At 35.9% G+C, this 27,341-nt stretch overlaps 1 protein-coding gene across 8 annotated transcripts in view; it reads left to right on the forward strand.

Annotated features, from left to right (window-relative positions):
• HELZ (helicase with zinc finger) overlaps positions 1 to 27,341 on the forward strand; it is a 173,963-nt gene that overhangs the window by 142,815 nt on the left and 3,807 nt on the right. For all 8 annotated transcript variants that reach the window (XM_046675151.1, XM_046675156.1, XM_046675154.1 and 5 more), the window contains 4 exons: positions 934 to 1,504; positions 1,910 to 2,150; positions 3,238 to 3,754; positions 25,742 to 25,994. In XM_046675151.1, the coding sequence (XP_046531107.1) occupies positions 934 to 1,504; positions 1,910 to 2,150; positions 3,238 to 3,754; positions 25,742 to 25,994 (1,582 nt within the window). The remainder of the gene's footprint in view (positions 1 to 933; positions 1,505 to 1,909; positions 2,151 to 3,237; positions 3,755 to 25,741; positions 25,995 to 27,341) is intronic.

A 27,341-nucleotide genomic window follows, 5' to 3' on the forward strand; every position in this document is an offset into this window, starting at 1 on the left:
CGAGAATCTCACACCACATCCTCTTACAGCGCCTCTCATTTTGCGTTTACACGTTGGTGTCCTCTACTGGAGTCTAAGCTAGAGCTTAGCAAACTTTTTCTGCAAAAGGCCAGATAGGAAATCTTCAGGCTTTGTGGGCCATATGGTTTCTGTTGCAGCCACTCAGCTCTGCCACTGTAGTGAGAAAGCAGCAATAGACAAAACGTAAACAAACAGGTGTGGCTGTGTTCCAGTAAGACTTTATCTACAAAAATCTAGTGGGCTGGAAATGGCCTGGGGCCCACAGTTTGCCAGTCCCTACTGTGAGCTCTTAAGGGTACAGACTAGGTCTTCTTATTGCTTTTTTAATCTCTAGCCCTTGGTAGGCTCTCAATAAACGTTTGTTGAAGGAATAAATGTCAATACCTAATGGCAAAAATTGACCACCAACTGGTTATACAGAGATGATATAGTACTTATTGTATTTTTCACTTCAAAGTTGTTTAAATTGAGACAGGTTTTTGGGGTTTTTTAAAATTAATATAGATATGTTTGAGGAAAGAGATGTATAAAAACCATAAAATCAGAAGGAAAGAACACATTTTAATGATTTATATCAGAAGGAAATAAATGATTATCTTTCCAAGGAAGAAAGTGTGAAATTAAAAATAATGTTTTTAAAGGAATTAAAGTAGATATGCTAATAAAATGGCAGTATCTCTTTTTATGACTCAAATTTAATATGCTGTTTTTTCTTGTTTCATCTTTTCTAATTTACAAAAATAGTTATTCCCTTATTTGGTTGTCAGAAAGTGATTGATCGGGCACCCAGCACTCTTGCTATTACTGTTAAGAATGTATCATATCCCTTGGATATGCCAGGGGTGGGAAAAGGTGGAGAGCCATGGGACTCAGATCGTCCACAGTTTAAAAAGTCTTCTTATTTTTTTCTAGATTGATTTGGAATCGAATCTACAGAACAGAAGTCCTGAATCACGTCCTGGTGTTGTTTATCCCAATACCAAATTTCATCGCAAAGATAATCTCAACCCAAGACATATAAATCTTCCTCTTCCTGCTCCCCATGCACAGTATGCAATCCCTAGTCGTCATTTTCATCCCCTTCCCCAGCTACCAAGACCACCGTTTCCAATTCCGCAGCAACACGCCTTGTTAAATCAGCAGCAGAATAATTTGCCTGAACATCCAAATCAAATGCCACCCCAACCAAATCAGGTAGTCCAGCAGCAGAATCCGTTGAATCAGCTGACTCAGCAGCCACCTCCTCAACTTTCTCCTGCCTATCAGGCAGGCCCCAACAGCGCTTTTTTCAATAATGCAGTTTCTCATCGACCACAGTCCCCTCATGCAGAGTCTGTGATTCCTGAGCAGCAGCCTCCTCCCATGCTGCAGGAAGGCCACAGTCCTCTACGAGCCATTGCGCAGCCCGGCCCCATTCTTCCTTCACATCTGAATAACTTCACTGATGAGAATCCCCCAGGACTGCCTATAGGGGAGGCTTTAGGTAAGTTCTCCTGTCACTGCTAAATGCAACAAATTCAGAGAATATTTACTTAAAATGATGTACTATGCAATATTAATTTGGGTCAGGATTGATTCATCTCTCTAAATAATGCCAATGAAAATCAATCACATAGTGTAATAATCAGAATCTAGTTCCAAATGCTATATAATATTAGGTATCCAGTAGATGCCAGGTTACATCATTATGTAGGTAAGGAAAAATCATCATCATCATTACCATAACTTTAGTTACTGGCAAATTTAGAAAACATTTGCTTTCTCCAAAACCCAAATTGTAGCCATGTCTTGGTCTTTGTGGAGAAAGTCTGCTTGTAAAACCTCTTGAAAAATTGACTTGAAACCCCAAATGCATGAGAACTTAAACTTTTCACAAATGTTTTTGTAGATCGTCTGCATGGGAGTGTAGCTCTGGAAACATTACGGCAGCAGCAAGTGCGGTTACAGCAGTGGAACGAGCATCATGCCTATCTCAGTCAGGGCACTATTCCCTACCCACACCATCACCATCCTCATCCTCACCTCCAGCATCTTCCTCAGCCGCCCATTGGATTACATCAGCCACCAGTGAGGGCAGACTGGAAGCTCCCCAGCAGTGCTGAAGATGAAGCAGAAACCACAGACTCAAGGTATTTCAGCAGACTAAAAATGGCTTCTGAAACATAACCCCCCCACACACTATTTTCTTTGTTGAATTGAATGTTGTCCTTTTAGCCTCAAGTTGGAATAGTCTCCCAAAGAAATTGGATGCTGGCTTTCTGGGAACATGCTATACGCTTCTATTGAATGACTCTAAAATATAGAGAATCCATTTAGAAGTAACTCTTGTGCAAGTCTAGGCATGGACCGTCTGCTGTGGACTGTAAATTAAGGCCCCTGGCTTTGTGGACTCTTCAGAAGGGGAAATGTACCATCATACTCAGTAGTGGTTTTTTTCCACAGTCGGGAGTGATACAAAGAATGAATAAGGAGAGAAGTAAATTAGTGGTTAAAAGTTAAAAATTATAAATTTGTCATTGATTTTTTTTTTCCTGGTAGCACAGAATCCTACTTTTTTTTTTTTTTAAAGATTGGCACCTGCGCTAACAGCTGTTGCCAATCTTTTCTCTTTTTTTCTGCTTTTTCTCCCAAATCTCCCCAGTACACAGTAGTATATTTTAGTTGTGGGTCCTTCTAGTTGTGGCATGTGGGACGCCACCTCAGCGTGGCCTGATGAGTGGTGCCACTTCCGCTCCCAGGATCCGAACCAGCGAAACCCTGGGCCACCGCAGCGGAGCATGCAAACTTAACCACTCGGCCACAGGGCTGGCCTCTACCTTCTTTTAGTTACAGATATTTATGAGTATTTAGTCCTGACTCTAAACTTGTTTTTATGGCCAGTGTCATGTGAATGCAGTGAAGTGTTTCCTAATCCCTTCTGAATAAGGTCCATCATCACGGTGACCTTTTATAACTGCCAGTTATCAAAGGCATGTGGAAACAAGGACAGTTGTTTTTAATACAAAGGGAAAAAAAGAAGTCAGGTACTTGGGCCTATTTAATGTTTTCAATTCGGTATCTATTGAGTGTTAATGCTTACTTTTGAGATTAATGTTAGTTCTAAATTAAGTATTATGATTTTGTTTGTAAAAATTACACATGTAGTTGACTAAGCTCTCCTTAAGGTAATGGAGCTTTTCTTTTATTTTCTTCTCATATTTTATCATCTTTATGTAGGTTTCAAGATTTAATCAGAGAACTGTCTAATCGTGATCAAAGTGAAACACGGGAACTAGCTGAAATGCCACCACCTCAATCAAGACTTTTGCAATATAGACAAATTCAAACTAGGAGCCCACCAGCAGTCCCATCTCCCCCATCCAGTACAGACCACAGTAGCCACTTTTCTAACTTTAATGACAACAGCAGAGACGTTGAAGTAGCCAACAACCCAGCATTTCCTCAGCGCCTACCGCCCCAGATGTTCAGCTCACCTTTCTCATTGCCATCTGAACACCTTGCCCCTCCTCCCTTGAAATACCTGGCACCTGATGGAGCATGGACTTTTGCTAACTTACAACAGAATCACCTAATGGGGCCAGGTTTTCCCTACGGCCTACCTCCATTGCCTCACAGGCCACCGCAAAGCCCTTTTGTACAAATGCAGAATCATCAACATGCTGTTGGTCAAGAGCCATTTCACCCATTGTCATCTCGAACAGTATCGTCTTCTTCGCTCCCTAGCTTAGAAGAGGTAAATATCTTTCTTTTCCTGTTTTCCTTTTGGGATTAATTGATTGTGAAAAATATCAGTGTTTACTGATTTGATAATAATAGTGGACAGACCTTATTGATTTAATAGTCTTTTAAAGAGAATCTTTTCTTGGAACTTATTTTAATTTCCACCCTCTTATTATGGTATTTTAGACTTTGCAGAATGGTCATTATTGTTGAGTCTTTTCCTGCTGTTTTGGAACATTTAACATCTGCCTGACTTGAGGAAGCTGTTCATTCAAGCAGCTTAGTCCTGTCTAGTCTGGGGACATGGTTTTTAGTGATTCATCTCTTTACTTTAAGTTACATTGGTTGATTACAAATTTGTTAATTAGAGCTTTCCAGAGATTTTGGCTTTCTCAGCCGGTTGCCAGTTCCAAGTGCTGTGCTCTCTCTTCTGTGGCTCGTCCTGCTGCTTTCTTAGACTGAGCAGTTGGTACACAGTGATACTCTGATCCCAAGATGTCAGAAATTTGCAGGTGTTTGACATAGAATTGACTCTGCTAAACTAAGCATTTTAAGGTAAACGGAATTTTTATCTTAAAATACTTAGTTATTTCCAAAGAGCATCTTTTTGGACCTTCATTGATATGAAACTCTAGTAGTTCCAAGTTATAAAACTTGTAAAACATCGTCATTTGGTGCAGACTATAAAAATGCCACCTAGCTGTTCCCATTGAGCTTGCAGTGATGAAAGATAAGAATGTGTAGAGCTGGTTTGGTTGTTATCAGTCAGAGACATCTTGAAACAGGATAAACGTTTCCAATTTTGATATTTTTTTTGACATTAGTTTCATTTTGGCAGTTCTGGAACGATTTCTAAGGCTTTAGAAATAATTCACATGTTTTGCAAATTTTCTGCTATAGATGTGATTAAAAAGTTAAGTTTCCTAGGGAAAGGTCTGTATCTTATTTGTAGGGTTTTGGAGGTAATTTGTTCAAATTGTTCCAGAATTCACTAGTTGGCTCATCCTGCATAATAACTATCATTAAAACAACTTAATTGCTGTCTTGTTCCTAATGTAAACTGTAAGCATAAGATGAATTGATATCTATAAATATGTATTGTGAAGACCTAGAAATTTGGAACCATACTTCACGAAGATTAGATGCATATCTGACATTATTTCAAATTATGATGGAATGGCTTTACAATTTAGCAGTAATGTAATTTTCAGTTAAGCAACAGTTTATGTATCTACCTACCTATTTATTTGTGATAAATTCATTTAACAAAAAATGTACCATTTTAGCTATTTTAAGGTGTACGATTTAGTGGATTTTAGTGTATTCACAATATTGTGCAGCAATCACCACTACCTAATTCCAGAACATTTTCATCACCCTAAAAGAAACCCTGTAACCATTAAGCAGTTACTCCCCCTACCCCCAGTTTATAGCAACTATGAATCTACTTTCTGTCTCTGTGGAAACATTTCATGTAAATGGAATCATACAACATGTGGCCTTTTGTTCCTGGCTTCTTTCATTTAGCATGCAGTTTTCTCAGCTTACCTACTTTGTAGCAGTACTGGCACTTCATTCCTTTTTATGGCTGAATAATATTCCACTGTATGGACGTGCCCCAATTTGTTTATCTTTTAATCAATTGATGGACATTTAGGTTGTTTCCATTTGTTCACTATTAGGAATAATGCTGCCATGAACATTCATGAACAGTTTTTTGTGTGAAAGTCTATTTTCTGTTCTCTTGGGTATGCACTTAGAATTCCTGCATTGTATGGTAACTCTGTTTAACTTTTTGAGGAGCTGTCAAACTGTTTTTCACAGTGCCGTGCACCATTTTACATTCCCACCAGCAGTATGCGAGGGTTCTGATTTCTCCTTTTTTTAAAATTATAGCCATCATAGTGGGTGTGAAGTGGTAGCTCATTGTGGTTTTGATTTGCATTTCCCTAATGACTAATGATGTTGAGCATCTTTTCATGAGCTTATTGGCTAGTTTGTATATCTTCTTTGGAGAAATGTGCTTTCAAATCCTTTGCCCATTTTAAAATATGGTTATCTTTTTGTTGTGGAGCCATAAGAGTTTTAAAATTTATTCTGGACACTAGATTATTATCATATATATGATTTCCAGTATTTTCTCCTATTCTGTGGGTTCTTTTTACCTTCTGATCGTATCTTTTGATGCACAAAAGTTTTTAATTTGGATAAAGTCCAATTTATCTGTCTTTTCTTTGGTTACTGTGCTTTTGGTGTTATATCTAAGAAACTGTTGCCTAATCCAAGGTCATGGAGATTTATATCTACCTTTCCTAGTCTTATAGTTTTAGTTCTTACTTTAGTTCTTTGATCCATTTTGAATTAATTTTTGTGTATTATATGAGGTGGTTGTCAAATTCATTATTTTGCATGTGGTTATCCAGTTTTCTCAGTACTATTTGTTGAAAAGACTATTATTTCTCCATTAAATGGTCTTGGCAACCTTGTCAAAAATCAATTGACCATATACATATGGGTTTACTTCTGGACTCTTAATTCTGTTCATTGATCTATGTCCTTATGCCCTACCACACTGTCTTGTATACTCTAGCTTCATAGTGAGTTTTGTATTTGGAAGTATGAGTCTTTGTACTTTGTTCTTCTTTTTCAAGACTGTTTTGGCTATTCTGGGTCCCTTGAATTTCCCTATGAAATTTAGGATTTGTTTGTCAATTTCTGCAAAAAAAGCCAGTTGGGATTTTAAAAGAGATTGCTTTAAATCTGCAGCTTAATTTGGGGAGTATGGCCATCTTAACAATATTAAGTCTTCTGGTGCCTGAACATGGGATGTCTTCCCATTTCTTTAGGTCTTTTGAAATTTCTTTCAACAATATTTTGTAATTTTCTAAGTGTAAGTCTTAGACTTCTTTTGTTAAATTTATTTTGAAGTATTTTATTCTTTTTTGTGGTTTTGTAAAGAGAATTGTTTTCTTAATTTCATTTGTGGATTACTCATTATTGTTTAGAGATACAATTGATTATATATTGATTGTATATCTGCAAACTTGCTGAACTCTTTATTAGCTCTAATAGATTTTTTGTGGATACCTTAGGATTTTTTATATAGGAGACAATGTCATCTGCAAATACAGTTTTGTTTTTCCTTTCCAATCTGAATGCCTTTTATTTTTTTTTTCTTGCCTAATCACCCTAGCCAGAATCTCCACTATAATGTTTAGAGTACATTTTGGCAAAATTAGAGAAAAGCAAGTATGTCTAGGGTGAGTTTTCCAAATTTCCTTTTGTTATTGAGTCCTATTCATTCCATTGTGGTTGGAGAACATACTTTGTATAATTTTAATCTTTTAAATTTATTGAGACTTGTTTTGTGGCCTAACATACGGTCTATCCTGGAGAATGTTTCAGGTGCACTGGAGAAGAATGCATATTTTGCTCTTGTTGGGTGGAGTGATCTATAGATATGTTAGGTCTATTTGGTTTATATTGTTGTTCAAGTTTTCGATTTCCTTTGGAGCTTTTGTCTAGGTTTTGTATCCTTTATTGAAAGTAGGATATTGAAGTCTCAAGCTATTATTGTTGAATTACCTATTTCTCCTTTCAATTCTGTCAGTTTATGCTTCATGTATTTTGGGGCTGTGTCAGTAAGTTTATATATATTTATAATTGTTATATCTTCTTGATGGATTGACTCTTTTTTCTTTTTTTTCTTTTTTTTTGCTGAGGAAGATTAGCCCTGAGCTAACATCTGTGCCAATCATTCTCTTCTTTATATGTGGGTCACTGCCACAGCATGGCTGATGAGTGGTGTAGGTCCATGCCTGGGATCCAAACTTGTGAACTCGGGCCACCAAAGTGGAGTGTGCTGAATTCAATGATCACTCCATGGGGCCAGCCCCTGGATTGAGCTTTTTTTATCATTATATAATGTCCTTTCTCTCTCATAACAGTTTTTGTCTTCAAATGTTTCCTCTGATATTGTCTAGCCACATCAGCTCTCTTTTGGTTACAGTTTGCATGGAATGTCTTTTCTCATCCTTTGGCCTTTTGATTTAGTTGTCATTTATTTGTTTAGTGTCTTTTCTGAACTAATTTTTTCCAAAACTTTTAATTTTAATTTTTAAATTCTGAACAAATATTTTTAAATCTATATTTGTCATGTGTGGCCTCTGAAGTCTTTATCCGTTAGCTTAATAGTCAACTAGTCATTGCACAAATTTTCTTAAATGCTCAGAACCAAAAACATCATCCAGTTTTTCCAGAGGCACCTGAGTTTGAGCACACTTCCATACTCAGCCAGGCAGTTTACATCTCTGCTTTAGCCTTAACTTCTGCTTCTGCAGAGCCTCCATATCAGCCAGAGCTCAGAACTTTTCAGATCTTTCCTGAGAATGTGCACAGCATGGATGGGTCTTCTAGATTCCCAGGAATATGGCAGAGCTAGTCAAATCCCCTCATCCCTGAAACATCTCACTCCTAGGCCTTTCCTCTAAAGCTTTTGGTTTGGTCCAGCTGATATCCATTGCCTCAAGCAGTATCAACTCAAACATTTGCCGTAAATGTTTTCAATAAGGCCCCTTTAGCACTGGTTGAATTCTGAATTAGACAAGACAAGGCAAGTGTTTATTTTTATTTTATTTAATTTTTTTTTGACCCAGCCTTCCAGATTGCCATCAGACAGGTCAAAACAAATAATTAGAATTCTTTGAGAATGAGGCCCATTCTGCTTCCTCTAGTACTGATGCCAGAAATGCAGAGTCTTATTGTCAAGCCTACCAACGGAGCTGGAGAGCAGGGGCATAGCACTAGAGTAGGTTCAGATACCAGAGCTCATTATTGTTACTGAAATTCCCTGATTTTTCTTGATTAAGTGCTCCCCTACTTGCTGCCAGCTTTAGTTTCTCCAATTCCAAGAAAGTTGATTGTGACAGTTTTTTCATTGCTTTTATGGAGGGATGGACTTTGGAGTTCCTTATTCCACCATTTTTACTGATGACACTTGTGATGTTTTGATTTAATCTGCCAAATGAATTCGTAAGATGTGGGGGAAAACAGCATGCCCAAATTTTTGTAAGGGTTTATAAAGTTTTGTACTTTACTAAATAATACTGAATACTGTGCTTAATCATTGATCTATTTAAATGTTCCTTAGTTTTGAAATTTAAGTTCTTTGTACCCTTGAGTTCTTAACATTTGCTATTACTGTTTAGCTATGAGTGTGTGAATAAGTACCTTCAATTGTCAATGGGTTCTTAGAATGAAATTACTTTTGCAAAAACATTTGGTCACCTTTATTTTGATGCATGAGATTCACAAATGATGAGTAACTTGCAAAACTGAAAAAATACCTTGACAAGGAAAATATTATTCTTACCACATTGCACATTTTGATGTTTTCAGTGCATTAGGATAACATTTGTGTGTTATATTGTACAAAATGGTTTTGCATGAATCATCTCAGAATGAATGGTTTATGTGCTTGCTGTTTATTTCCGACCTTTTAAAATAATTTCTTTAGCGTTAACAATACAGAAAAATGTCTTATTTCCCTCCCTACTGTGAATTATTTTATTGTTAGAAACCTTGGTAGATTAATCTTTTGTGGGATAAAAATGTTTAGATGTTAGCTTAACAGTTAACTTGAACAGAGATGGTTTTCATATTGTGTTTCCTTAGTTCTTTCTTTTTCATAATATTTTTGACTTTCTTTTGACAAATGAAGTACATGGAAAATGTAGCAGTTAGAGAAATTATTTCTAGTTTCATTATACAGAGATAGCTACTGTAACATCTAGCTTTTCATAGCATTCACAGATATGAAAGTGTGACTGATTAATGGAAGGGGATTACTTGTTGGGGAGACTTGAAACAATTTTTTCCTAATTGTTGTGCTCAGCTGTATCACCCCATTGAACCTTTCCTTCCACCAGGTTGAGGCACCCTCAAGGGGACCTTGATTCTATAACATTTACAATTTTTAGAGTATCTCATTTAGATGCTCAAGGCTTGACTACGGATTTTCCTTACCTCCCTCAAATGCAGCAGAATTCCCGGCCCTCAGCTGCTTGGATGGGGCTGGGGCGCTGTGTCTGGCAGTAGTCCCGGCACCCTGTCCCACTTCTAGTTCTCTACTGGTGTGATGAGATAAGGAGAACAAAGAGCAAAGATGCCGTCCTTACCTGGGCCACATTACAGACCATTCCTGATTGGAAATAGATTGATAAATTGCTCCAATTTGATTTCAAATTTCAGTTTAATCTTGGGGTTATGGTTTAATTTTTCTCCAGATATTTAGCAGTTGTCTTTATACTCTTTATTAAGTTACTGCATTCTCACTAGATAGAATGGTGGCTTTCTTATCAAATACTAAATTCTTTCTAATAGCACTGTATCATACTTGCATTTCAGCTAACTGAAGTGGGGGTAGGGGGAGATGAAATGCAAAGAGGAACAGTGGAAGTTAATTCTTGGCTTCTGAGTTTCCAAGGATTCAGTTTCTAGTAATTTTGGCATGATTCAGGAGTTTTCAAGTGTAATTTTTATCTGTATGAGCTTTTTCACTTTGCGTGATAACTTTATAATCTAACCTCTGAGTAAGATAGAGTTCTTCAGTATATCCTGAGATCTGTTTCTGGACTTTGTTTTTCTCCTCATCCATCCATATGTTTCTGTACCAGAATTATACACTGTTTTCATTTTCAAGGTTTTGCATTATTCTCATTTGATAGTGTAGTCTCCCCTATTACTTTTTTGTCCTTCCAGTTTCTGTGTATGTGTGTGTGGGGAGGCAAGGGGAGAGTATGAAGGTTATTCTCTGGTTTTTCTGCTAGAAGTTTAGAATACCTTTGTGAACTCTTTCCCTCCCCTCTCCCCAAAAATACCTTTCTTGAGTTTTTATTTGAATTACATCAAATGTATAGCTTAAATTGGGGGAATTTTATCTTTACAAATATTTTAAACCTGTCATTTAGGAACTGGTACAATCTTCAATATTTTGATTTTTTTTTCTTCCCTCCTTTTCTCCCTTCTTCTCTTCCTCCTTTCTTTGTTTTCTGAAGGTTCCTCTGTAAAATTCTGTAGCAACTTCATTTCCGGTTAAATTTGCTTTTAGGTTAATTTTTCCTTGTTTTTTCTTATGAAAGCAACTTTTTTCCCATTGTACTTTGCAGGCATTTTATCTTGAGAGACAAATGCTCCTCCTTCTTAAGTGGGTGTAGTTTTACTACGCCAAAAACTTTTCATTTAACGTGGAATCAGCAATGCTGACACTGTGCAGAGCAAAGCTTTTGCCATGTAAAACGTGCTTTCCATGAAATAGTTTGATTAAAAATGCTTAAGTAATAAGTGGAAAATTCTTTTTTAAAACGTCACTATAAAAGTCTCGGAATTTGTTTATGAAGTTGCATGTTTTTGTGTTGCAGTGGTGGTATTATTGTAATGGCCTTCCAATGAAAATGAAATGCTTGTAAGTCACTCATTTTGATCGGCTTTCAGTAAATCAACATTTACTTTACCATCTTAGAGATGACATGTATGCATCTGTGATGTTTCTGCTTTGAAATATTTCTTATATGTTGGCTTTTGAACAAAAACACTGTTGACCCATCTATCCATTTTCATTTTTTCCTTCAAACTACTCTAGTTTTGAAGTTACTTGATAGTTTTGATTTCAATACTGTTATCTAATCATCTACCCCCCACCCCCGCTCGTGTGCCAAGTTGCCTTCTGTGGAGCAAAGTATCGTACAAATGTAGTTGAAGGTGATGTTCTTAGCTGATTGACATATTCTGCCTATTCTGACTTTAGATGATGAAAGCTCGTGACTTACGTCATATAACCAGGTGATAATGTCGCTGTCTTCTCAGAAGTGTCTTCTCAGAGAGATTAATGGATGGTATCAAACCATCTAATGCACATAACAGAGACAGTGATCAACAAATTAATAAATTAGACCTCTAGTCATGTTTAAATTATCAAAGCTAATCATTTAAATGAGATGTTCTATTTTAATTAAAGTTTCTTGCACCATAGTTAATGAGACTTGGAATTTCCACTAGAGCATTTAGCTCTTCCTTAGTGATTAGCTTTGATAATACAATTATAAATAGAGCCCTAGTTAATTAAGTTGCTGGCCTTTCCCCCAGTTATTTATTTATACATTATACATGTGAAATAGCTTGCTAATCTCATACATTAGAGATAGACACACCTTATAAACCAGTGGTAAGCAAATTATGAATTTTTACTTAAACTGACAACGATCTTTAACAACAGAAATTTATATATGAATTCAGTCATTTAGTTTTCCTTTCTTCCTTGAAATTTTAGCATTATATTTTGATATTTAGAAAGAGATATCAACAGTAGACTTAGAAAATAATGATCATATGTTTAGCAACATAATGATTTCACAGTTTAACATGAATATTTATAAACACATAAACATATTGGGAGTTGATACTGAATCCAGAAGTAAGAATCTCTGACAGAGTAGAATCGGCCTTTAAGCAATAAATAATGAAGTTACTTAAGACCCAAGGACTCTAAAATTAACCCTAAGTGTCAGTCATTGCCAGGGTTGCCATCTAGAAGTAGAGGAACATTCTGATTGGCGTGAGATGTATGTGGAAGGAATAGTCTCTTCATGAAAAAACTGGGAACTGGGCAAAAGCAACAGAAGACAAAAAACGGTCAAGAACTAAGAAAAGAAGGGAAGAAAAATATAGTTCATATATTTAAACAGCCTAGGGACCCACAAGACTGAAGAGTAGGTGGAAATATAAAGGGCATTTCTCTGTCAGAAATGTTTTTCTTTTGCAGGCAAGGGCTCTTTCCCTAAAATGTTTATTTGGGAGCCCTTGTCTTTCAGGGTCCTTCATAGTAACCTTTCAGGGTAACCTTTCAGGGTACGTTCAGGGTACTCCCTCTGAGGGAAAAAAATCTGAGAGTTTAAACTCATTACCCAGAATGCTTTTTATTGTAGTCACTTAGCATGCTCTATAGTTCTTTGAATTTAAATAACTTAAATAGGCTCGTATATGTCATAACAGTTGAATTATTTTAGCAGATACATCAAATTGTTGGTGATTGTCAAAGTTAGTGATTGATTATGTTTGGACATTTTAATAATAAAAAGTTAAAATACATTCTCATTGATAAAGACTTTGATTTATTGGAGACTTTAAAATAAAACTTAGAACTTTGCAACTAGTTGAGCCTTGAAGATCATCTATTGTAACTTCTTCCTTTTTTTTTTTTTTTTTTTTGGAGAGGAAGATTGGCCCTGAGCTAACATCTGTTGCTGATCTTTCTCTGTTTTTACTTGAGTAGGATGATTAGCCCTGGGCTAACATCTGTGCCAGTCCTCCTCTATTTTGTATATGAGTGGCCAGCGCAGCATGGCTTGATGAGCAGGGTGCAGGTCTGAAGCTGAGATCTGAAGCCACAAACCCCAGGGCGCCGAAGCAGAGCATGCAAACTTAACCACTGCGCCACTGGGCCAGCCCCCTAACTCCTCCTTTTTAAAGGAAACTGAGGCACCAAGATGTTAAAGGACTTGCACCTTAAACGGTTACTAATTAAAGTGGAGCTGAGGCTCCTGACTTGCAGTCGTCTGCTATTTCTGGAGCATCACACTGTTCTTTAGATCTTTATGCCATGAGTAGAGTTGACTCCTGGAAAACAAGAAATGATTGCAGTTACATGAAGCAGATGTGGGGGAAAGCCAAATTATGTTCTTGGGACCAAAGAATTAAATCTTCAGTTGTATAAAGTTTTCCTTTTTTGAAGTGGGGGGGGATGGTGGTGGAGAAAGCGGCAGATGGTTCATTTTAGAATTCTTGATTCTTAAAAGCCATCTGATTCTAGCTGCTAACTGTTTGCTCAAATACCAGAAAATTAACTAGGAGGAATGTACTTCATTTCTCAATGCTCCTTAAAAATAAAACAAAAATTCTCCAGCATTATCTTGTTTTTTAAAGCTGAAAAATTTAGTTATGATAATTATGATTCTTCAGAGAAAACACAAATAGTTATGAGTTGAAGGTAAAGTTCTGTATAGTATTTTACTTCCTGCCCAAACTGACTTTCTCGTTGTAAGAGGTGTTGTGGTCTGTGACGGATAACTTGACTGTTTCGTATTCAAGAAGATTAAATAAGAGCCAGATAGATTCGAGGTAGCTCAGGATGTCACAGCAGTGACTCTGGGACATTTCTCTCTGAGATGTAATATGGCATTCCTTCCAGTGTCTCCGCTATCACCATTTGTTTGGATCTAGGAAATTAATGTTGCTTAGTGGGAAATTATTTACAAATTGTAAGCGCCTTTGCCTCTGAGATGCTTCAAATGGTATTTTTCTTTATTTAGACCTAAACTGATTTTAATCCACTTTGCTACAAATCACATTCATTTCAGTATACCTTTCTTTAAAGAAAAGCAATAGTAAAACCCAGAAATAAATGTGCTCTAGTTTGGGAAATAAAGATAAATTTTTGCCTCTATTATTATGATTGAATCTTATGAACCTGATGTGACATTACAGTTGTTTAAAAAATTCTGTTAAGATAATGCACTTTATTTTTAAAATAGTTACTTTAAAATAGTGTAAAACAAATAGTGGAGAGTGTTATAATTGTCCAGGCAAGAGCTGATAGTGGCTTGGACTGTGATGTAGCAGTGGAAATGGCAACAAGTAAATAAATTCAAAACCTACAGGTATTCCTGGTGGATTAGATGTGATTTGAAAGTAAATGAAATAAAATAAAATAATCTGTCCTTATTCCCACTAGCCCCATTTTGATTCCTCAACAGCCGCGTGTGGCTGGGGGCAGATAGCGAACGTCTCCATCATCGCAGGAAGGTCTTTGGGACAGCGTTGCTCGAGAGAAAGACTCCTGCCCTTCAGCTCTTTGAACTGCCTTAGATGATTTCTTCGGTAATCTCCTCCCAGCTCTTTCCTCTGTTTCTCACTTTCTGAAGTTTCTGTTAATAAGATGTTAGACTTCCTGGATTCTCCTAATCTTTCTCCCTCTCATATTTTGATATATTTGTAGTTTTTCCTACTTTCTGGTAGCCTTCCTTGATTTTATCTATATTTTATATTTGAGCCCTCAATTGTTTAATTTCCAAGAGTTCTTTATTCTCAGCTTTTTCCTTTTTCATAACATCCTTTTGTTTTTATAAATGCATTCCTTCTTCTGAGGAAACCAGTTGAGGGTTTATTGTTTTGTTTCAGATTTTTAGTAAGAACTAAAACAGTATTTTAAAATATTTTTAAAACATCATTGTTACTTTTTTTCCCTGGGCCTCCCTTTTTTCCTGTCTCTTTACCTGTGACCATCTTTGATGCTGGAGACTCCCCTTAAATGTCTGGTAACTCTTGATTATCTGTGTCATTCAAAAGCAATTTGAGAGTTTTCTGTATGTCTCAGGACTTACTGCCTGGCGGGCCCTTCCCTGGGGACTTTTTACTGCTTTGAATCTTTCTGGTTGTTGGGGAGGAGTGCAGAGTGCGACCAGCTCTTCCCTGTACAGACTTTCAGTTAATCCCCCCAATTTTATCCCTTCATCTTCCTTTCATTTTGCATTGTAGCTGGTGTTTCTGAGTCCTGAGCCTCTGGAATTCTGTGGGGCAAATTGATTTCTTTCTTGGTTGGGAGCTATATCTCCATCCTTCTTCCACAGACACCATTCATCCATCGAGTCTTCATACATTCCAGAAATGTGCCTTTTATTGATGGCCAGTCATCCGGTCTTGATTGTTGTAGATCTTTTATATTCCTTTGTTGTTATTTTAGAGGAGTCTTGAGCCAATCTCCACCATTAACTGGGAATCATACCTTTTTAAAAAATATTGTTTTATAATTTATAATGTAGTTTTGAATAACTTACATCACATGAACCCATAGACATTACTGTTACAAACTAGTTTCTCCATCACACATTGCTTGGCTTGCTCATGCTGATTGTTTTTAATCTTACAGTGATACTTCTCGCCTCCCTCCTTTCTAATTTCTTTCTTTCTAGGTAACTGTACTTCTCTACAAAACTACGTATCGCACATAGCTTTGAACATAACATGATATGTGGGGAGCTAAATTGAAGTAAGTTAGTAGAGCCCACGATTTAAGAATTTCTTTTTCAAATCTTGGGAAAATTGAGTAGAAAATTTGGCATTTATATTCAGCATTCAACATTTTAATTCTTTTGTCAAATATTTATTGAAGACTTTTATGTCCTAGGAACTGTATTGTATTAGGTGCTGGGAATACACAAGTGAGTAAGATCTAGTTTCTACTCCAGAATCTTTGCATATCCTTGACATTTTAATTTAGGTCAAGGTTATATTGCCTTTCCTTGGATCACACAAATCCAGGCCTAAACAAATTCAGGCCTAAAATAGATATTTTTAGATTGAGAAAGACAAGCATCTCCAAAAAATCAATATTGTTAATGAGCCAATAACCTTTATATTTAACTTTTATATTGTATAAGAATTTATAGTTGAACAAGATGTAAAGCTATGGAATTTAGTGATGTTTAGACCACTAAACTTGTATAAATGGGAAAAATTATAAAAACCTAAATGCCCCTGAAATGAGATATGGTTTAATTGAAGAAAGTACAGACTGATGGTTCAGACTTGTTTTGTTTGCTTGTTCAGTGGTTTTTAGAGAATTAAATGTGACTGGTTTGAGTGCCAGGCATGTATTCTCTAGTTTATCACAGCATAACTCCACATTGTCTAACTCCTGGTCTGATTTACATATTTAGGTTATAGACCTGGCCCTGTAGGTGTTATAATTTGCTACTCCAAGTTTAAATAAGTGAAGAAATAATAAAATGCAGCTATTAAATATGACGTCATAAGAGCTTTCATGATGTAGAAAGGTATCTGTGGTATTTTAGTGAGAAATTACCAAGCTGTATATATTATCTCATTTTAAGTAAATGTGTATGTTTATATGCATATAGGGAAAGATGCACATAATATCTGATTTTCCTACTTCGAGTGATGTTAATTTGATCCCTTTATATCAGTAATCAGATGATATCATCTGATTCATCAATTTTAAAAGTTCCCAACAACTTTTCATATTTTAGCAGTAATTGATGATTGTAGCTTAGATCCATTGTTTCGCTAGAGATGGCAAAACGGCAATTTTAAAATTTTTTCAATTTCTTCATTTACTTTTCTTCTGTAAAAGAGAACTTTTTCTCATTGAATGTTTGATTACCTAAAATATAGTCCACATAGAAAAGGCAGGATAAATGATTAATTATTGCCCTTTATTAGTCAATTTTTAAAGTAAGGAATTGGTGCCTTAGCGGGCCCAAAAGATGACCACTGAGGCTCCCTCTCCCTTTTTTTCTTTTTGAATATCATCATGAATTAGGTATCATTATATATTTGAGTTTCCAATTCATTGTAGTCATTCTACTTTTTGACACATTGTTCTGTCTTTGGCCAGTGGGAGCCCCTTCATGTTGGTGTCTGTGTTCTTTTGACGTATTGACAGTAATCTTCGGTAGCTTCCTTGCTTTCAGACATGACAAGGTGTCTCTGACTCATCTTGTACACTTTCTCCACCTGACCAGGAATCAGTTATTTCTCAGAAAGCTCTGCTGGGAGACTACAGGCCAGCGCTGAAGATGCTCACTTCCTCTGGTTGTCTCTGCCTTTTCACGGGGCAGAGCTGGGAAATACTTTGTTCTTTGAAAAAGAAAAATAAATCATGAGTTCATACTGTTATTTCCAAGTCAAATGAAGGGTTATAGGGTTTTTAATATTTGCATATTTTCTTTTACACTAAAAATTATGGTTCTTAATGAATGACTAACAGAACTAATTATTTGTTTTATCTATATGTGTATACATACACACAGATAGATAGTTGTATATGTGTATATGTGTATATATGTATATATAATAGTTTTATAATAACAATACTAAAGTTAGCTTTAAAAGCAGTTGAAACTATCTTTGTTGTTCATTTAGCCCTAAGGCTATATCCCATAGATATATTTAGTTAAAATAATGGATTTTAAAGGCATTTGAAATAACTCTTATATGTGTGATTATAGTACCCATTTGATAAACATTTGAGTTGATTTCTATTTGTTTTTAATTTTTAAGGATTGCTTTGTTGACATCTAATTTTGATTTTAAGAAATTTATTAGTACATGGTCCCAAAGTCCAAATTATACAACAAGCAATATTCACAAAGGTTAAATTTCCATTTCTGTTCTCTACCCCTAGCTTATCCCTTCCCCCTATAGATAACCATTATTATTAATTTATAGTTTATATTTCCATTATTTCTTTTTGAAAATATAAGCAAATACTTATATATATGTACATATTCCTCCCCTTCTTAGAGAAAAGGTAGCTATTACACATATTGTTGTGTACCTTGAAAGACTGGAGCTCATCCATAGCAGTATGTAGAAATCTTCCTCATTCCTTTTACAGCTCCATAGGACTTTCATTATACAGCTGTACCATAGTTTATTTAGCTCGTGAACACATGGATTGATTCCAGTCTTTTGCTATTACAAAAGGCTATTCAGTGAGTAGCTTTATGCATATGTCAAGAGGCTCTCAAAGAACTTTCGTGTATGCAGTATTCAAAAATCTATCAGTAGTTTTCTATACAAGCTATCAATGTTTAAAACTGAGAATTCTAAAATAATTATTATTTCATTTAGAAATTATAGTAATAACTCCATTGCTTATTAACATAAATAACATTTTTTATGAAAATAACTATATTTTCCCAAACAAAAATATTTAGCAAAGAGAGTACCATTTTTTCACAGTGTTGCAAATCTATTGCAATATGTCATTTTGGTTGAAGTATATGAAGAAAATTCTGTCACATAGATAAGTACTTGAAAAAGGGAATTTTAATAGCTTTTTTCAGATAATTTTAGATATTTTCCTCTGATACTACATCCAACTCAGTGATTGGTAGTTTCTTAAAGATTAATTGCAATATGGAATGGAAAATTCCACTGCAGTGGGGTTGGTCACAACAAAAACCTGCAGGAGCCAAAACCCTGAGGGACAGGAACCATCTCTGTTTGGTGGAGCTGTGGTGCCAGGAGGGTGGTGCCAAACCTCGTTGCCTTTTATTCTCTCTGTCCTTCTGCCCCTTGGCCCTGCACACTGCACACTTGTAGAGTGGGTAGTTTCACGTCAGAGGACTATAAAGGAGAGTCCCAAGGAACTAGAAATTACCAGGAAGATCACAGAGAGGAAGAGCTTAAGAAGGTGACCCTATAGAATTGTTTATAAATTCATGGGCTCAACTCTGACTTATGCATGTGTGGATCAGATCCTAATTAGCATATCAAAGTCATTGAGAACTGAGCTAATGGGTAGACCTCTGCCCAGGTCACAGACTGAATCCAGTGTGGCACACACTCAATACAGATCCACACAGCACCACAGAGGCTTTGAAAATTGAAAAGACTTTGGAACCATAGCCTACAGAAGGCAGGTTAGAACTTCTGGCTTAAACCTTACCAGATCAGTTGCCTGCTAAAACAAATATCAACATTCTCTGTAGGATTTAAACCCAGAGTCTCATAACTTAATATTTAAAATGTCCAAGATACAGTCCAAAATTACTCAGCATATAAGAAATTATGGAAATCTCAACTCATGCAGGAAAAGACAATCAAAAGATGCCAATGATGAGACGACACAGATTTAAAACACTTCAAAGCAGCTTATTATTAAAATGCTCCAAAGAACAATCACAAGTGTTCTTGAAGCAAACGTTAAAATAAAAAGTCTTAACAAAGAAAGAAAAGGTATAAAAAAAGAACCAAGTGAACATTTTAAAACTGAAAAATGCAACAACCAAAAATTAAAGCTCACTCAGTGGACTCAATAACAGGATGGAGATAACAGAGGAAAGAATCAGTGAACTTGAAGATCAATAAAACTTATCCAATATGGACAATAATGAGAACAAAGTTTAAAGGGGAAAGAAAAAAAGAGCAGAGCCTCAGAGACCTGTGGGACAAAAACAAAACACTGAGTATTCATTTCCTCAGAGTTCAAGGAGAAGAAGAGAAAAGATGTGATGCTGAAAAGAAACTTTGACAAACTAACAGATGAAAACTTCCCAAATTTGGTGAAAGACATTAAGCCTACAGATTTAAAGAGCAGAATGAATCCCCAAGCAGGATAAACCCAGAGAAATCTACACCTAGACATATAATCAAATGGCTGAAAACTAAAAACAAAGAAAATAATCTTGAAAGCAGCCAGAGAAAAACAACACATCTCATTAGAGAACAATGATGCAAATGAAGATTTCTCCTCAGAAACCATGGAGACCAGAAGGAAATGACAAAAATATTTTTAAAGTGCTGAAAGAAAAGAAGTTAACCCAGAAATATATATGCCATAAGACCATTGTTCAGGAGTGAGGGTAAAATAAAGACATTCTCTGATGAAGGAAAACTAAGAGAATTTGTAGCCAGCAGACCTCTTCTGAAAGAATTGTTAAAGGCAGTTCTTCAGACAGAGGGGAAGTGATACCAGAAGGAAACTTGACCTGTCAGCAATGAAGGTTGAACAACAAATTCAGTAAATATCTGGATAAATATAGTAAACTAATCTCCTTGGATTCCATAAAAATGGACAGTGAAAGCAAAATACATAAATAACGTCTGATTGTTTTTCAATGTATATAGATGTACTATATAAAACAGCTATAGCATAAAGCAGGAAAGGTGAAGGACCCAAGATGGTGGTCAGGTTCCTGCATCCCAACTGAAGTGGTAAAATGTAGATTCTAAGTAGACTGTGGGAAGTTAAGTATGTCTTCCATTATCTCTAGAACAACTACTAAAAGAATTATACAAAAAGATACAGTCAGAATCACAGTAGAAAAATTAAAATGGAATTCTATTAAAATGATGCTAAAACATGTTCAAGTAACTCAAAAGAACATAAAATAGAGGAAATGAACAGAAAACAAATCATAGGAAAGTTGACTTAAATCCAGACGTATCAGGATACATTATATACCTGATCTACACATACCAATTAAAAGTCAGAGATTGTCAGAATGTCATAATGGGTTTTAAAAATAGTCCTAACTATGTGCTACCCACAAGAAACATTTTGAATATAATGATATAGGTAGTTAAAAGCAAAAGGATGGAGAAAGATATACCATGCAAAGACTAATCAAGAGAAAGCCAGAGTGGCTGTGTTAGTATCAGACAAAGTAGACTTCAGAGCAAAGAAAATTACCAGGGACAAAGAGGGACATTAGATATTGATAAAAGGGTTGATTCATTATAAGGACATAACCATTCTAATTGTGCATACATCTAACAACAGAGCTTCAAAATACATGAAGCAGAAACTAAAAGGGGTAATAGACAAATGCACAATTCTAGTTTAAGACTTCAACACTCCTCCTCAGTGTTTCATAGATCTGGTAGACAGAAAATCAGCCAGGATATAGAAAAAATTGAACAACATCATTAACCAACTGAATTTAGTTGACCTTTATAGAACACTCCATCCAATAACAGCAGAATACACAGTCTTTCCAAGGGCACATGTAACATTCACCAACAAAACAATGTTATCTGGCCATAATGGAATAAGAAATGCATAACTGAAGGATAACAAGAAAATCTCCAAAACTTGGAAATTAAAGAGCACATATCTAAATAGTTCATAGATTAAAGAGGAAGTCTCAGGGAAATTAGAAAATATTTTGAACTGAACGAGAATATAATATGCCCAAATTTGTGTGATGCAGCTAAAGCAATGCCAGAGGGAATTTTATAGCATTAAATGCTTATTTTAGAAAAGGAGAAAGGTCTTCTTTCTTCTAAGCTTCTATCCTAAGAACTTAGAAAAGGAAGAACAAAATAAATTAAAATCAAGCAGAAGGAAAGAAATAATAAAGATGAGAGCAGAATTCAATAAAAATGAAAACAGAAAAATAAAAATGAAACCCAATGCCCATTCTTTGGAAGGATCAATAAAATTGATAAACCTTTAGCAAGATTGACAAAGAAAAGGACAGAAGACACAACTGCCAGCGTCAGGATCAAAAGAAGAGATATCACTACAGACCCAGTAGACATTAAAAGGATAGTAATAAGAGAATACTGTGAACAACTCTGTGCACATAAATTCAGCAGCTTAGATAAAATGGACCACTTCTTTGAACACCACAAACTACAAAAACTCACTGAAGACGAAATAGATGGCAGGTGAATAGTCTTAATAACTGTTAGATTGAATTTCTAGTTAAAAACCTTTCAAAGAAGAAATCTTCAGACCCAGATGACTCACTACTGAATTCTTCCAAACATGTAAAAGAAATACCACCAATTTACACAATCTCTTCCAGAGAATGGAAGAGAAGGGAACACTTCTCAACTTATTGTATATAGCCAGCATTACTCTGATAACCAAAACGAGACAAAGACAGTGTAAAAAGAAAAAACTACAGACCGGTGTCTGTGAACATCAATGCAAATATCCTCAACAAAACATTAGCAAATTGAATTCAGCAATATATAAAAAAGAATATACTATGACCATGTTGGGGCTTGTTCCCAGAATGCAAAGCTGGTTCAGTATTTGAAATAAATCAGTGTAATCCACCATACTGACAGTCTAAAGAGAAAAGTCACGTAATTGTATCAATAGATAACAAAAACTCACACACGTTTGGCAAAACACAATATCCACTCATAAAAACTCTTGGCAAACTAGAAGGGAAATTCTTCAACCTGTTAAAGGGCACCTATAAAATTCCTATAGCTACCATCATACTGGTGGAGACTGAATGCCTTCTCTCCAGGATTAGGGACAAGGTAAGACGTCCACTCTCAGCACTCGTATTCAACATTGTTCTGGAAGTCTTAGCCAGTGCAGATTAGGGAGAAAAAGAAAGAAAAGACATAGAGATTGGAAAGGAAGAAACAAAACTGTCTCTAGTCACAGATGACATGATTGCCAATGTAGAAAAACCCCAAGAATCTACCCAGGAAACAAACCAACAAAAATCCTATGGCTAATGTGAATTTAGCAAGGTTTTATGATAGAAGCTCAACACATACAAATCAATCTCACTTCTATTAGCAATGTAGAATTGGAAACCAAAATGTGAAAGCTGATACCAGTAGAATAGCTCAAAGAGAAATGAAATACTTAGGTGTAAATCTAGCAAAACCTGTACAGAATCTGTATGCTGAAAACCACAGAACTGCTAAAATGTAATTTATTTGATATATAAACCATTTTATTTAGTTGTCATCAAGATTTCTCTGCCTATACTCAAATTACCTTTGAGGACAGATTCCAAAATGGGAAATCATATTTTCATGCATTTACCTTCATCATGAAATAGATGTTCTTATATATATAATCTTTTTATATATATTCAACATATTTCAAATCTTCAACATATTTATCTAATTTTAAGAACATTAAGACAATTTCAGGTTTTGATGCTTTTTCTAACGTAAAGGATCGATCATATTCATAATGTGATTTGAAATTGCATTTCATATTTTATCACACATGCATCTTGTCAGTAGCTGCTTGCAGCTGTTAGAAATAAGTTACAGAGTACTTCCACAAGTCCTGCTATGCATGTAACTCTGGGGTTGGTTTTTTTTTTTTTTTGAATTTCAGTTTAGAAGATACAAATGATAAACATTTTCTAAAAAGTTTAATTGAATATTGTCTCCTTTTATATCAGTCTTCCATTGCTTTCTGATTTTTAGTTTTCCTCATTTAAGCTTTGTGGTTCATGTATCTGTTCATTGCGAAAAGGTGTTTGTTTATACTGCCGGTGTATGTATGTTCAGTATTTAATGAAAAACGGCTTATAAAGTTAGTGCCTGAAATTCATGAGTATATGTAGTGTTCTGTATCACCAAGGGATTTGCTTATTATAAGCTGTTCTTTCTGAGGCCATAGCAGACATTAGTTTTGTACTTTAGTGTTCATACATAAAGACTTTAGAAGGTAATCCCCTACAGATTGTGACTGGGCTAAACACTCGGGACGGCAATAAAAAGATCCACTTCATTTTGCTTGTAAGAGCTAATCGTCTTCCTAACAAACCTTGATAAAAAAAGACACACTGCCCCAGCTGTTGTGGTCAATCCTTCAGGGATTGCCTAGCCATGGAGAACATAAAGCCGTTTAGAAAGGTTGATTCTACTCAATACGGTAATTTGATGACCTTAGACAAAGAAATTTCAAATGCGCTGATTAAATTCACAGTTGACACTAAATTAGTTAGGAAGGTTAATATTCTAGAAAACCAGAATCAAATTCAGAATGATCTTGAGCAGTGGAAAAAATTGCCTTTAAAGCAGAGTAAAATTAAAAATGAATTTAGATACTATACTTAGAGACAGAAGAATAAAAGTATGAGAAAAGGAATTAACTAGATGGAAGTATGATCTCTTACCCTCCTCATCCAGCAGCTAAAACTTTGGAAATGCAGAAACGACTTGGACACTCATCGGTTAGTAGTGAGAGAATTGCTCCCCTCCCACCCTTTTTTCCTTTCTGCACAAGGGCAGCCTGTCCAGACCCATTCCCTTCTCTGGTTTATGTCCCAGTGGTTCCATTTGTGATACTCGCAGTGCTTTACCCTCACGGTGCTTACACCCACAATTTCCCCCATTTACTTGACCTGATAGTATCTGCTTGTGCTTATATTCAAAAAAAATCCTGCTGTTACTGTGCCAATTCATCTTTCTCTCTTTGTAGTCTAACCTCCAGTTCCTGATTTCAACTGTTGCTAACAACAGTGGTAAAAGAAAGATTCCTCAAAATCGTAATAACCGCAAACTGAATATGAATAGCGAACCTGTTATTATTGGAGGGGAAGAGGGCAATAAAAAGAAATCCCATTCTGTCCTTTAAGATCTAACATAGAATCTTTATATGTTACATTAAAACAATTATATAACAACAAACCCTTCCTATGTGCCAGGAACAGTTCTAAATGCCATATGTGCTGAACTCTTTTAATTCTCACAGCAATCCTAAGAGGTGGGTACTATGGATAATGAAGCCTCATCTACAGACGAAGTTCCCAAGAGGTTAAGTCAATGGCTCAGGGTGACGCTGTTGGTAAAAAGCAGCCTGAAGTCTAACCCAGACAGTCTGGCTGAAGACCGAGGCTGCACACCTAACTGTTACTACTCCATACTGCCATGCCACTAGAACTGAGGCCAGATAGTGGTCACAGCAGTCAGGCAGGGAAAACTGAAGAGAACTTAGGGAACAAGAAAAAATCTTGAAATGGCTGGCAAATAGATCTTGTCAGCAGGGTTAAAGGAATTCAGGGTGTGCCATTTAGGGAGGAGAACATATAAGGAATAAGTTAATTGGGTTTCAAACGTAAAAAGGATTTTTTTTGAAGAAAGTAGTGAATGTTCTGTCAATTGAAGACTGTCTAAAAGACGTGTAGTGAGTCCAATCAGGAGTACTTATGTTGGGCAAGAGGATTCATTTTTTGCTATCCAGTCTAAGAAATCGGGAGGTTGTGAAGGATCAGACCCAAGAGATAAGTCTAGAATGGATGACTCTGTCACGATGGCTGTGATTCGATTGATCATGACTATAATTTTCCCCTTTAATTTTGCTCAGATATACTTCTTCATCCTTAGTCTCATGTTACCTAAAATGTCAATAAAATTTTAGAACAGAAGACAGGTAGTTCAGTTCCGTATTTTACAGACAAGAAAACAGAATCAGAAATTATATGTGTGTTGTCATAGGACTACCTACCTACCAGTGGCCAGAACTGAGTGTTGAACCCAGTTCTCCTGACACCATGTCCAGAGCTCAGGCTGCTTTTTGGGGGGTTTTCATAGTCACAGAGGAGAATTTTGAGAATTTCTACTTAGCACAGTGAGATTGCTGTGTACGTAAGGGCGGCGGGTGTAAGTTTCACTGATTTATGAGCTGTTGTTTTTCTTTGTGTAGTATGAACCCAGAGGACCTGGTCGGCCCTTGTACCAAAGAAGAATCTCATCTAGCTCAGTCCAGCCTTGTTCTGAAGAAGTAAGCACTCCTCAAGACAGTCTTGCTCAGTGTAAAGAGCTTCAGGACCATAATAACCAATCTTCTTTCAACTTTTCATCCCCGGAGTCCTGGGTCAACACCACCTCATCTGCCCCCTATCAGAACATTCCGTGCAATGGATCCAGCAGGACAGCTCAGCCCAGAGAGTTGATAGGTAAGACGGAGTTGGTGGGCTGCTAAAACTGCAATTGTAACTACTCAGCTCCTGGATATTTATGGAATTTTTCTTCTCCTGTGTCCTCCATTTGCATTATTATCTTTGAAAAATATTTAATGCTCATAGGTCACAGGTGTGCCTCGGGCATACATATTAATTTAGGACTATATTGATTCCATATTTATTGTCTGGAAGGTAAGTAGATCTATCCATATTTAGGAACTAATAATTTTGATCATTTTGACCTGTGAATGAGTGAGACAAGTAATGGAACTTAAAATGTGTTTCTAAATAGAATCAGCTTTGCTTGGGAAATATTTGTTTTCTGATTTTTTGTTTGTTTGTTTGTTTTCCAGGATTGGGGGTGGGTGTTGGTTAGTCAATATCAATTGTCAAGGATTATTGTCAATAAAGTTGTTTACAGTTTGCTATACAATAGTTTGGTCATGAGAGAAATCAGTAAAGTCTAACATTTTGAGATTTAGAAATCCTGTGTTTATTCCTTGTATTCTAATGAACTGAGAAATCCTAAGCTAAAGAGAAAAAAAAGGCATAGAAAGACATTGGAATGGACAGAGCTCTAAACTTGTATGGTGAAGTCCAGAGTCTTCCTCTTTAGCCTTGAACCGGAATGCGCTTTTCTCTTTCCCTTTTTCGCTTTTTTATGTTGAACATAAAGAAATGTTACATGTAAAGAATGATGCTATTTGAGTTCTCTAATCTATAGCCTTCCCTTTGTAGGCTGTAGATGTTGATCTTTGTGACTAAGTCTGTGATGTTCGGTGAATTTCTGCTCTGGTAGCATCAACCTTTGTACTTGAAATTAATTTTGTTCATCTTTAGAATGTGAATCCATTGTTTCTGTAACTGATCCATTTTTGAGTATGTGCCATACAATCATATTTTTAGAACAATGGACATGGTAGGGAAAAAAACATTAATAAGATCTTGGTTTTGTTTCCTGGCAAGAAACTTTGCCATTTTAATCTTTAAACATTCATTTGTTCCTATTATGTATAAGCTGTTGTATTATATATAAGCTGCCTGGGGTTGCTTTTTAATTTTAAAGGGCTGACATAAATAGACATATTATCATACTTGAATTTCCTGAGAAACATCTAAATTACAAATCAGTGACCAAAATTTGTTACTCTTTAGTTGTTTTGCTTATTATAATTTATTTTAAAGACAACATCATTTCTCCTTTTTTCCACCTAAATTTTAGGATAGCTTTTGGTCAAAATCAATGAAAATCTGACCTGAGCTGATAAGGGAGAAAGTTCCTGAACAAATGCCCAAAGTGCATATCATTTATGGTATCTTTTCCACAAATATAAAATTGTT

Source organism: Equus quagga, chromosome 11 (assembly GCF_021613505.1).
Source record: "Equus quagga isolate Etosha38 chromosome 11, UCLA_HA_Equagga_1.0, whole genome shotgun sequence".
Lineage (NCBI taxonomy): Eukaryota > Metazoa > Chordata > Mammalia > Perissodactyla > Equidae > Equus > Equus quagga.